At 42.0% G+C, this 12,297-nt stretch overlaps 1 protein-coding gene across 9 annotated transcripts; it reads right to left on the bottom strand.

Moving 5' to 3' along the window:
- Positions 1-1,505: 1,505 nt before the first annotated feature.
- Positions 1,506-12,286, bottom strand: GGPS1 (geranylgeranyl diphosphate synthase 1). 9 transcript variants are annotated; one of them, XM_081124036.1, is made up of 6 exons: positions 12,078-12,286; positions 11,702-11,953; positions 7,162-7,254; positions 3,195-3,265; positions 2,250-2,565; positions 1,506-1,743 (listed from the first exon to the last, which is right to left on the bottom strand). In XM_081124036.1, exons 3-6 carry the CDS (start codon positions 7,229-7,231, stop codon positions 1,679-1,681), a joined length of 522 nt encoding a protein of 173 aa, XP_080980162.1. In that variant the 5' UTR covers positions 7,232-7,254; positions 11,702-11,953; positions 12,078-12,286; the 3' UTR covers positions 1,506-1,678. The 9 variants fall into 9 exon arrangements, with proteins under 9 accessions (XP_080980162.1, XP_080980155.1, XP_080980161.1 ...); XM_081124029.1 differs by having other exon boundaries at positions 1,506-2,565; positions 12,078-12,283; XM_081124035.1 differs by lacking the exon at positions 11,702-11,953 and having other exon boundaries at positions 12,078-12,283.
- Between the last annotated feature and the right edge of the window lie 11 nt (positions 12,287-12,297).

Here is a 12,297-nt window from a genome sequence, read left to right as displayed (position 1 = left end):
GAGTGCTTTGGTAAGAATTTCATACAAGTACCGGTACTAGTAATTAGATCTGAGATAACACATTATAGAACCAATCAAGCAAAATGCAATGTTTCTGAGAAATACAAACTTTCATTTTGGGATGTCAGCAAAACTTCTAATACAGTAATCAAGGCCTTTTCCCTACCTCTTGGCCACAGATAGCTTTAGGAGCATGGGGCTGGAGATTACACAAAAGGGGTAGTCAGGGTTAAGGCACTGTAAAGCTAATTAGTGCCTGAGAGTGTAGCCTTTGGCTACTTTTCAGTTAGGCACTAGCTCTCAGGTTAACACTTTCTCTCCTTTAATCATAGAAATTAAAGGTGCTTACAGTTCCCTTTCATTCACATACCAACTGCCTTCAAGGGGGGTAGTGGGTGGGAAGGAAAAGGGCATTTCCCCTTGCTTTTGTCCTTGAAGTGAGCAAACAACTCTTTTATGATTTTTACTACTAATAATGGGAAAATAGAAAAAGGCTTAAAGGCTCCTTCTTAAAATACTTCTCCATGTACTTTTTTTCTTTCCAAATGGAAAGACATTGCTGTACCCAGACACTCATCAGTATGGGGGCACCAGTTACAGAAAGAAAAAAAACAAACTTGGGCTGGCATGTGAAAGGAGACTCCTTGGTTAAAGAGCAGTCGGCCAGGTAGGGAGAAAGGAAAAAAAGGGGTAAGAAAAAGACCCAGAGTGCTCACTGTTTCACTGTCAGCTTTCTTGTGGAAGACTTTAGTGAGGGAACTTCCAGGGAGGAGACTGATACTCTAAGCAGCAACATTTAGGAAGAGGAATTTCCATTGTCTTTGGGCCAGCTAGCTATAGAAACTGGTCCCAAGTAGCACTGGCTTGGAACTGGAGTAGATGAGTTAGGAACTGCCCATACCGTATAGTTAGGAAGTATCTGGATAAAAACTCCTGGAAGCTGAATTTTTTCTTCTTATTAATACAGTGTTTATCGTCCCTCTGTCAAACGCTGAGCCAACCACTTTCCCCAGGCTGCCCCGGGAGGTATACGAAAAGGAACACACAGGGCAGACAAGCCATGGGAGAAAGAACTGTGGAGGTGGGGCAGCAGCTTTATATGGCAAAGAGGGTGAAAAATGCCACCATCAGGCAAGAGCCCCATGGCCCCCCGAGGGGGTGGAGCCCAGAATGGCACAGGGGAGCTGCTGCCTCACAGAAGGGTTCCTGGCATGACCAGTGATAAGGCTCCCAAACACAGTCTCTACTCCAGCCCCAGCACAAGCCCCAATGGACTTGGCTGCGGTGTCGATGCCCCTTAGAAATGGCGCTGGTTTGGACGCTGTGGCTAGAAATAAATGAGGTCAGGGCACGTGGGGCTGCCAAGCTGGTGAGGCTCTCATCTGTCAGTGTCTCGGGTTCTTGACCACTGTAGATCGTTACCACTCAGCAGTGAGGAGGGGGCACAGGTGTACATTTTCAGGGGATGAGGGGAGCTGTTTCCAGTGCAGAGAAGACAGAGAGGGTAGAAGTTGAATTCTTTATTGAAAGAATCAATCGAACATTCATGGCAGAGTTGGCCACAAGGACTCACAGTACTTTGTGACATTCAGCTCAGACCCACTTAAATGTGGCTCCTCTGGATTCCTTCAGTTTTGTACAGTGATTACAGAGTGGCACTAAATGGAAATCACCCACATCACCCCCATCCATTCAGTTTTTGGAGACAAACAGCTTGCTTCAAATTTTTAAAAAGATGATAGGCTAAAAGACAAAAAAATAATTAACTAAAATAAGCTATCAGGCCTACTCAAGAATGGCTTAAGATTAATCATCTTCTTTGAACATTTTACTTAACTGCTTTATTACAGCTACTAGCTCAGGGTTCCCACCAAGTTCCTCAATTAGTTTATAGGCTTTAGATTCAAGCTCTTTAAGAGTATTCCGAGTATATTCAAAAGAACCTACATTCTCAAGATAATGTACACAGTATTTTTTGATATCTACGTTTTCGGTTCTCTGGCGCAAGATATTCTGCACCTGGGTGCTTTCAGGCCTCAACCAGATAGCATGAATAGTGGGGAATGAGAACTTTCCTTCGGTTAGATCTTCACAAAAGCTTTTGTTTTCACTGTATTCTTTAGAGTGTAAATTACCATAATCATCTCTAATTTGGAAAAAGAGCCCAAGTGTATCAAGTAGTGGTTTTAAATCTTCTTTGTTATCAGAGAACAACTGCATGAGACCTACTGCTAATCCAAAGAGCCCACCTGTCTTTTGCTGCACCATAGCTTTATATTCTTCCTCAGTGGGACAAGTGTAGCTATCCCTCCAATAAATATCTAGGCCTTGTCCCTGATGAAGTTCCAAAAGCTGGCGGGTAAAAAGCTTTACTGCATCTGGGTGATCCAGAGTTAAGACTTTCTGTAGGCCAAGAAAATATACATAATTGGCAGAATTGATGACAGACGGAATTCCATAGATGCTGTGTGCCACTGGAAAGCCACGTCGGAGTTTTGAATTGTCTTCAATATCATCGATGAGTAAACTGGCATTATGCAACATTTCTGTCACTTCAATGATAATCTAACAAAAAGACAATTGAAAATTTCATTTTTTTCATATTTGAACTGTTAACAGATTATGAGAGTCTCAGGTGTCTTAGTTTTTAAAACTAGCAATTCTTTAGCAACCTCAATATAAAACAATATATTGCATGAGCATTAAACAAAATTAAGCCCAGCCACTGTGGCTCAGTGGTTGAGTATCAACCCATGCACCAAGAGGTTGCAGGTTCAATTCCTGGTCAGGGCACATGCCCGGGTTTCGGGCTTGATCCCCAGCAGGGGGCATGCAGGAGGCAGCCAATGGATGTTTGATGTTTCTCTCTCATCAATGTTTCTATCTCTCCCTCTCTCTCTCAAATCAATAAAAATATTTTTTTAAAAGTTAAGAGTTAGTAGTATTTTTATGTGAGGTCATAAATGTCTTGGGGATTAAGAATGAAGTTACAGTCCCTGGACAGGTAGCTCAGCTGGTTAGAGCATCATCCCAATAGGCCAAGGTTGTGGGTTTGATCCCAGCCAGGGCACATACAAGAACCAACCAATGAATGCATAAATAAGTGAAACAACAAACTGATGTTTCTTTCTCTCTACCCAAAGCAAAAAAAAAAAAAAAGGAGGGGTGGGTAAGGGTTGGAATTGCCTTGATACCTGAAGCTTGTCTTCTGGAACTTTTAGCCAATGATTAAATGCCTGTGAAAGTTTGGTTCTCACTTGTTTACCTGCAATTAAAGAATAAAACTTGGCAATAAAATTATTACTTATAAAAGAAATTCAGAAATTTACTCTAAAATGGATCAGACTTGATAAACCCATCCCCATCAATCCATTACCCACTGTAGAGCTTGCCTTCCACTGCTGGACCCCTACCGGCCCCTTCTGTCAAAATTCACATTCCAAAACACACCACCTTAAAATTAGGGTAGGCAAAAGAGATTCTAAAGTACTTCAGCAACCCACTACTTTCATCTTAACTTGTATCAACAATTTTGGAATGGAATGGGGGTTTAGGAATTATGATCTAATTCATTCCTTTTGAAAAGTATGGCAGTCTAGTTAGTGGCAGTTAATTAGCACTGTCAATTTCAGAGAACATAGGTATTTTTAATGAAATGTACGCTGCTATTGAATTACCTCACATCTCTTAAAATTATCTAGCATTCACCTGGCTGGCATGGCTCAGCGGTTGAGCATTGACCTATGATACAGGAGATCATGGTTCAATTCCTGGTCAGGGCACATGCCCAGGTTGCTGGCTCAATCCCCAGTAGGGGGGTTTGCGGGGGGCAGCCGATCAATGGCTCTCATCATTGATATTTCTATCTCTCTCCCTCTCCCTTCCCCTCTCTGAAATCAATAAAGACATATTAAAAAAAATTATCTAGCATTCCTTTAAATTAAGGTTTTAGAGAATGGACAGCTCTGCTGCTCTCCTACCAAAAAGTAAGACTACCATAGCCCAAAGTATTCCCTTTTAACATCAGGGCCATTAGTTGTCCAGGGTTATCTATTTCTTACATAGAAAGCTGGAGAGGTCTATGGGTAGTAATCACCACATGTCATTTTAGCCCAAATAGAAAGGAATGGAAGACAAAAACCACAACCAGTTCATCTAATAAAAATGCTCTATAAGCCTCCTGCCAAGGTGAATACATGTCACATTCGAATTTCCAATTAGGTTTCAGGAAAATAGTTATGTAAAAAGTTTCAGCAAACAAAAACAGTATTTTCTAAGTCCGGTCTATTTTTTCCCTATACCAGTCACCAGACAATGGATACACAAACCCTCATCACATCCGATGAGACAGTTTCACTTCCTGCGATCAGCCTAAGAGGAGGGTCTCAGGGTTCAAGGAGTAGCATCTTCTGCCCACTACCCCTTGAGGTGACCGTGGGCTGGGTGGTAATTACAAATTTTATATGTTTGACCTACTTTCCAGTCTAACAAAGTCTATTCTGGGCCATACTTATAATGCTTAACTGTGCGAGTAACCCATGTCACTTTAAAAAGCAAGTTCAGACGATGAAGAACACAGACGATCAAGGTGGAGCCACATTTTCCGTTCACTTCAGAATGTACGCAGAAAACAATGGCTTAACTTACAGGTTCTGCAGTTTTAATATTTTTTTCCTCTGACCAGATTCTAGGGTCTGGCTTGATACTTTAGGTCCCCAATAGTTTCTAATAGAGGCTAGCCACATAGATCCTTCAAAAGTAAAACAAATAGTAATTACTCTTTTCTTTTAAGACCTTAAAATTACCAACTCCTTCTCTACAGCCCCTCTTCTTCCTCTACTCCTAACCCCACCTTCCACCTCCCACTGCAAGGGCCTGGAGACCTACACTAGGGCAAATAAGCAAACATCAACTTCACTAATTTCAGAAAATCCTAATATCAATAATTATTAATTATAATCATTTATTAGCAAGAGTAACTTTATAACAGAATAAATGATCTGGCCCACTTCTGAGTCACTTTAATAACCCTGAAGCTCTCTGTGAAAAATAGGTTTATTATGTATAATACAATTTCCTATTTCTTCAGGTTATATTCTATCATGGATGCAAGAGTATATTTAAAAAAGGTGAGCTACCTAATGACAGTTTTATTTATTTAATTTTCAAAACCAACTTTATTCATGACACATATTTGAAAAAATAAAAACAACTCCCAAGCCTGGAAAGGAACTAAAAAAATTAACAAAATCCACTTCCCATTGCCCTGTGCTCACTTCCTCCCGTTCCATCCAAATAAAAGGGAAAAAAAGGCAGGGGGGGAAAAAAACCCCAAACACTTAAAAAACACCACCATCACCAACCACCACAAACAAGGCAGTATACATCCCCACTGGGAAGGGGAATTTACAGTGGACCTGCTGGGAGTGAAGGACATCTTCTGGCTATAGAAACCTGCAAAGACAGACATTCAAAACAGAAAAAGAAACACAAAAGGAAACAAAGTAGATCACCAGTCAATCTGGAAGGGCAGGGAGCCAGAAAAGAGGGGCAGTAGACCTGGCAGGACAGGAGCAGGCAGGAGGGACTATAAAAGTTAGGGAGATAGAGGGAAGGTAACAAGCAGAACAGTTTGGTGTCCTTCCAGTGCCCCGGGTAAAAAACAAACGAACACGCCTACCGTCCATGCCCACACACCCTTGGGCATCCACCAAAGGGATGGAGACAGGGAAATGGGGAACAGTTTGGGCAGTTGAGTCCACAGCGAATCCCCAGAGTGCATGAGCAGTCCCCGCCTCACTCCCTGGGTCTTCCCCTACTCCCCAAAGCAGGTCCCTCCTTAGCAGTTAGTTATGGGATTCTTCCCCCCATCACAGTACATATATTTTTTTAAAATTAAATTTACTTTTCCATTGAGGTCATCTTGTTTTTAAATATGTCATCTAATGGCTTTAAATATTACTTCCAGATGATGAGGATTGAAGAATGTTATAGAAGTTCATTACATAGGGTAACCATAACCGTTAAAATGTAACTGTAGGTAGTCCTTGCTTTGCCCAGTAGTGGAGTGTGTTGAGTGGGAGATATGCTTTACACTCTGTCACACTGATGACTGGTTCCAGCCAGTGTTTGCCAATTTGTTACAGAAGAAGTCCAGCAACAGACGGGTAGAGAGCAGGAGAAACAGTGCTATGTTTCTCAATGGAACACTCTGAAATAGGAAGCTATTAGCTGCTGAATAAATGACACTCAAAAGCAGTCTCCTGGTTTTTTAAACAGCAGGCACCTTTCTCGTTGCATTCTCCATCTGTCTTCCCTACACTCTTTTGAAGCACTGACACTGGTAGGGGTCTCCATTAGGGCCTACCATAATAAAAATGACACTATGCACAGTGGTTTCCAAAGTGTAGCTAGGGAGGCTCTGCACTTCTGGTTCTGATAACTGTATTGATCCTTCCCAGACTCATGAAGAATAGAAATGCACATATTACCGCTGAGGTGTGCCCTCAAAGAAAGGTGTGCGCTTCAGAACACAAATGAAAACGTGTTTACTGTGACGCAGTTGAGAACATCACTAGATTAGTTTAGCCACATTATGGGCTAAATAGGTTTTTATGGTTGTTAACTTATCACCTTTTATATTATTTCTATGAGAAAGAATATTCCAAGTTCCAAGTAACTGGTTTATAAATGAATTTTATTATAAGAACTCACACTTGTTACATGTATGAATTTTTACTATTATCATTTTTCCACAGTTAAGAAAATAGCAAAATAAAATATGTACATACACATAAGCATGATTAGGCAAGTGTAACTGTAGGAAGTCATGTCCAGGTGGCCCATTTTTATATAAGAATAATGGGGGTTATGCTTTAAAGTAATGTGATTTAGATGCATTATTATTTGGCTCTTAAAGGAACCAGCAGTGTAAGAAATGGAGTGTGTGTGTGATGGTGGAAAACATGAACGTGGAAGGTAAGTGAAGCTTTCTGTGGTACAAATTGGCATAGCTTTCCTTAATCTATATAGTGAGGAATAGGAAAGTGTGGCATCCATAAATAACAAAACCTCCCAAAAAAGGTACCCAAATCTCAAGAGCATTTGAATGACCACTACTATATAAAAACAACCCTGTATGGAGAGTAACTGAACTGCTACCTGGTAACTGAAGCAAGTACTTGTAGGGTTCTAGAAGAATTCTTTGGACTGTTTCCTGAGTCTTCTCCATTGTTGCTGAATTTCAAGGTTGATCTGTTAAAAAAAAGAAACATAAATATGATCTCATTAGCTAAATTATTTCAGTGTCAGACTGCAAAGGAATTTGCATCTCAAGGTGTTTTTGTAAAGCCAGACATTGTTTCATTTTTAAAGAAAATTCTATAAATATGAAATCTTGAAAACAGTATGTTAAGTGAAAGAAGCCAGTCACAGAAGACCACATATTGTATGATTCCATTAAATGAAATGTCCGGAATAGGCAAACCCAGAGAGACAGAAAGCAGATTAACAATTGCCTAGGCTTAGGGTAGGGGGATAGGGAATGACTGCTACTGAGTAAGTGTTTCTCCTAGGGGCATCGAAATGCTCTAAAATTAGATTGTGATGGTGGTTGTACAACCCTGTGAGTATACTAAAAACCCACCTAATAGTGTACTTTAAAAGGGGTGAACTAGCCCGGCCGGGCGTGGCTCAGCGGTTGAGCGTCGACCTGGGATCCAGGCGATCAGGGTTCGATTCCCGGTCAGGGCACATGCCCGGGTTACCGGCTGCAGCCGATCAATGACTCATCACTGATGTTTCTATCTCTTTCTCTCTCCCCCTCCTTTCCTCTCTCTGAAATCAATAAAGATATATAAAATAATAATAATAAAAAATAAAGGGGTGAACTATATGGTATGTAAATTATATCTCATTTATAAAAGGAAAGTTTTTAGTCAAGTGACTGGTCAAAGTATTCACCTGGATTTTAAGGTGCAAAACTTATATTGCAAAACTTACATATTGTTGTATCAAATCAATGTTAAAACAAATCCACAGATTTAGATTCTTCTATATTTAACTGATTATATAATTAGTAAACATACTTTTTTAATGAAAATTAAAATGTTTTATATATTACTTATAATTTAGGGGGAAACCACTCCTGTATTTTCTCTACAATCAACCCATTTCAGAGATTCTGACTTAAGACATGCATTAACTTGAATGCAATTGTATTATTAAAAGTATTCCCACCCTGGCCTGTGTGGCTCAGCACTTAGAGAGCTGGCCAGCACACCAAAGGGTCTCAGGTTCTATTCCCTGTCAAGGGCACATACCTGGGTTGCAGGTTCAACTCCAAGCCCCAGTCAGGAGAGTGTGGGAGCCAACCAATCCAATCAATCAATGTTTCTTTCTCACATTGATGTTTCTCTCCTATGTCTCTCTCCCCCTCCCTCCTTTCTACTCTCTCTGAAAAGCAATGGAAAAAATATCCTTTTGTGAGGATTAATAACAACAAAAATACTCCCCTACTGTAGTGATTAACTATTCTGAATTTTATATTTACTTCAACATCTCTTAGCATACCACTCACGGCCTTCCTAGAATCCTCCTTTACTACTGAATCTCCACTCTCTTGCTCTGTAAAAAACCTACTATTTTTGTCTTCACATTAGGAGTTTTCTTTTCTAATTGCTCTGATATCTTTGGCACATTTTAGGAGGTTTTTCCCCTTTATCTGCTTTCTTTTTTCGGACAATGATTTGGTCTTTGGGATCAAGAACTTAAACAATTGAAAAGTGCGTGCCCTGGCCAGTGTGGCTCAGTTCATGGAGTCGTCCCCTGCACAGAAAGGTCACAGGTGTAATTCCTGATCAGGGCATATGTCTAGGTTTCAGGCTCCATCGCCGGTAGGGGTGTGTGCGGGAGGCAATTGATGTCTCTTTCTCTCTCCCCCTCTCCTTCCCCCTCTCTAAAAATCAATAAAAAAATTTAAGAATTGAAAAATGAGTATGTTTTTTTGTAGTCTACTCTTGAGTATGCACGTGAAACAATCATAAAAAAATCAGCACTCCATCAAAGGAAATCATCTTAGTAAATGATTTCAAAGAGAAATATTCCATACAGAAAATTTTTATATCTGCCTTAATGAATAATTAATACTAAGTATATCTTGAGGGAAATAGTCCAGAAAATACTTTGAAATAATCCAAAAGACAGTTTAGTAATCTATTACCTATACTGATTAAGCTTTGAGGGAGGTTATCTCATTCTTAAGAGGTTAAAGAAGATAAGCAAAAAGAATAAATGCTTACATAAAAGATTGTTATTAACAGATACAATGGTAGAATAACAAAAAGTATCTCATATACTTTTCTCAACCAATCAGTGCCCATCTCTTCCCAACTAGGATAAGAGCAAAGCTCATGTTTATCTTTTTCATGGCGTCCAGAATATATTTGACTTAAATTAAAAATCAGTGAGAGGTGGGCTCCCTCTGGAGCATGCCCATGCCTTTCTTCCCCATTTCTTTCTCAGGGGTGTTTTTTCCTAAGTTTTAAGGGTCCCCAGGAGACTTGCAACCAGAGGAGTAATGGGCAGCAGCACCTTGTTCAGGGCTTATGCCCTGAACCTGTCTCCAAGGCCCCCTTTTCTCTGACTTTTCAGTGAGCGAACAGCAGCCCTGCTGTGGCTCACCTCTTTCCTATAAAAGTCTATAGAGCCAAAGCAGCACAGCCTAGGCTCTCTCCTATTGTTTCTTCTATCCTAAGCCCTTTCCTGTTTTACCATCCCTAGCTTTAACAAACACACTCTCAAAAAAAAAAAAAAAAAAAAAATCAATGAGACCAGCTTTCAAGAATTTTCTTTTGTCTCTGGATCAGTCACACATAATTATGTTGTACAGAAATCAGAGCCTAACCTTTGTTTCAATCTTAGTGCTTTAGTTGTTTTGTTTTTTTACTTAAAATATTAGTTATGAATTTTTAAAAAATATTTTTATTTATTTTTAGAGAGAGAGAAAGGGAGCAATAGAAACATTGATCAGCTACCTCCTGCATGCCCCCTACTGGGGATCGAGCCTGCAACCTAGGCATGTGTCCTGACCTGGAATCAAACCTGCAAACTCTTGGTGCATGGGTGGATGCTCAACCAGCGAGCCACACAGGGTGGGCACCAGATATGAATTTTTAAAAATTATTCTTTCCTTTACTCAGGTGAGTTTAAAAACACTCACTTAACAACTTTGTTTTAATTTTATTATCGTTTTTTGTTTGTTTCCTCTTGTTTTTTAAAGAGAGGAAGGAAGAGAAACATTGATCCAGTTGCCTCCCACATGGGCCCCCACTGGGATAGAACCACAACCCCCTGGTGCAAAGATGATGTCCCAATAAGGGGTTCTATACACTGTGGCACATGGTCTAACTTACCTTTTTTTTTTTTTTCTATCTCAAAGGACTCATTTTATTAAACCAGGAAATTTCAGCTATCTTGTACTAGACTTAAATGTAAAGAGAGGCATTAATTTGTTGGTGAACTATATTAATTTATATTTTTTGTTGTTAATCCCCACCCAAGGATATTTTTTCCATTGTTTTAGAGAGAATGCAAGGTGGGGGGGGGGAGACACCTCCATTTGTTGTTCCACTTATTCATACATTCATTGGTTGATTCTTATATGTGCCCTGACTGGATCAAACCTGCAACCTTGTCATATGGGGATCATGCTCTAACCAACTGACCTACCCCGCCAGGGCTCTATTAATTTCTTTTTAGGTCCACTAACGCTACAGAATGCCTATGTGAGTCCGTAGCTACTCACTTTCAAAACTAAAACTGCTTTAAATTTGTTCAACAGCCCCTAGCTGGTTTGGCTCCGTGGTTAGAGCATCTGCCTGAGCACTTAAGGATCCCAGGTTTGATCCCAGCCAAGGGCACGGACCTCAGTTGCAGGCTCGGTTGGGGCACATTCGGGAGGCAACCAATTGATGTTTCTCTCTTTCTCCCCCTTGCACTCTCAAACTGAAAAGCAATGGGGAAAATGTCCTCGCGGGGGGATTACAAAATAAAAAACTGTTCAAACAATGGATGGACGAACAAATACAAAAACAGATAATCTCCTTTTGGTTACTGCAGTAACTTCCTAGCTGGATACCCTGCATTAGCTCATGATCTTGGCAAAATTCCCATCTTCAAAAGGGAGTCTTATTTCCTTTTCGGCTGAACAAAACTCCTTAACACAGTGTAAGAGTCTGCGTGCCCACCCCCTCCAGCCTCAGTTCCTCATACTTCAGAAGCTCCCTTTTGACACAAGTCTTTCCAACACGTTGTTCTTTCAGTCTGCGAAGTTCTTTCCTTAGCTAACCCCTGGCAGTCCCTCGAGTCTCAGGTCGACCCTCCCTTGCTCGGGCAAGCCTTCCCTCAGGTCCCTAAGCCAAATCCCTCTCAGAGTCCCCTCGCCCTGGGACGAGCGCCGCAGCACTTCCCACCCGCTCGAGCGTCCGCGCATTAACACCGCGGGCTCCCCAGGCTCAGGTCACCACGGCCGGGACGGCCCTTCCACCCGGGAGGCGCGCAGTCCACACGCGAGGGACTGGCCGAGCCAAGGGACAGTGCTTCCCAACGCGTCAGGGAGTGAAATCAGGGCACACATTTGCACATGAAAAATGAAACTATCCAGAGCAGGACCTGGTTTCAGAAAGGCTAAACAGAGACATACAAACGTAGGCGCAGCTCTGAAGTGCAGGGAACTCTTTCATTCAACTCCGGGAGATGACAGGTCCGCAGAGAACGACCTGAGATGCGGGCGGGGGATTTAAACAACTCCGAGGCCGATTTCCATCAGCGGCGTGGCGGAGAGCCTTCAGCCCGTACTCCGCCGGCAGAGCCGCAGGGTCCGCGAGACTCCGCTTCCTCCGCCAAAATGCCCCCTTCCGCCCCGCTCGTCCCCTCGGCTCTTCCCCTTCTCCAGCTAGGGGACGATAATTCACACACAATCCGGTTTCAGCATCCGGGTCCTCACTCCCCTTTTCTCCGCTCCAGGCCCCACCCTCCTCCCCATCCGGGTCCCCCCAGCTGCCACCACAGCCGCTCACGGTTCAGCGATGAGATCACAGCTTTCGCGCCGCCGGTACGGGAGTAGCAGTACGCAGCATCAACTCCCCACTTTATAGTTCAAACCTCGGCTCGTCCGGACGCCCACAAGAATCCCTCCCCCTACTCCATTACAGAACTCCCCGCCCTCCTCAGCCGCCAGCGACTCCGCATTATTCACTGCAAGAAAATGCGCCATCCCAGTCACACTGCGCAGGCGTC

This window comes from Miniopterus schreibersii, assembly GCF_964146895.1.
Source record: "Miniopterus schreibersii genome assembly, chromosome: 21".
Taxonomy (NCBI): domain Eukaryota; kingdom Metazoa; phylum Chordata; class Mammalia; order Chiroptera; family Miniopteridae; genus Miniopterus; species Miniopterus schreibersii.
This window is presented reverse-complemented; position numbering and strand designations above follow the sequence as displayed.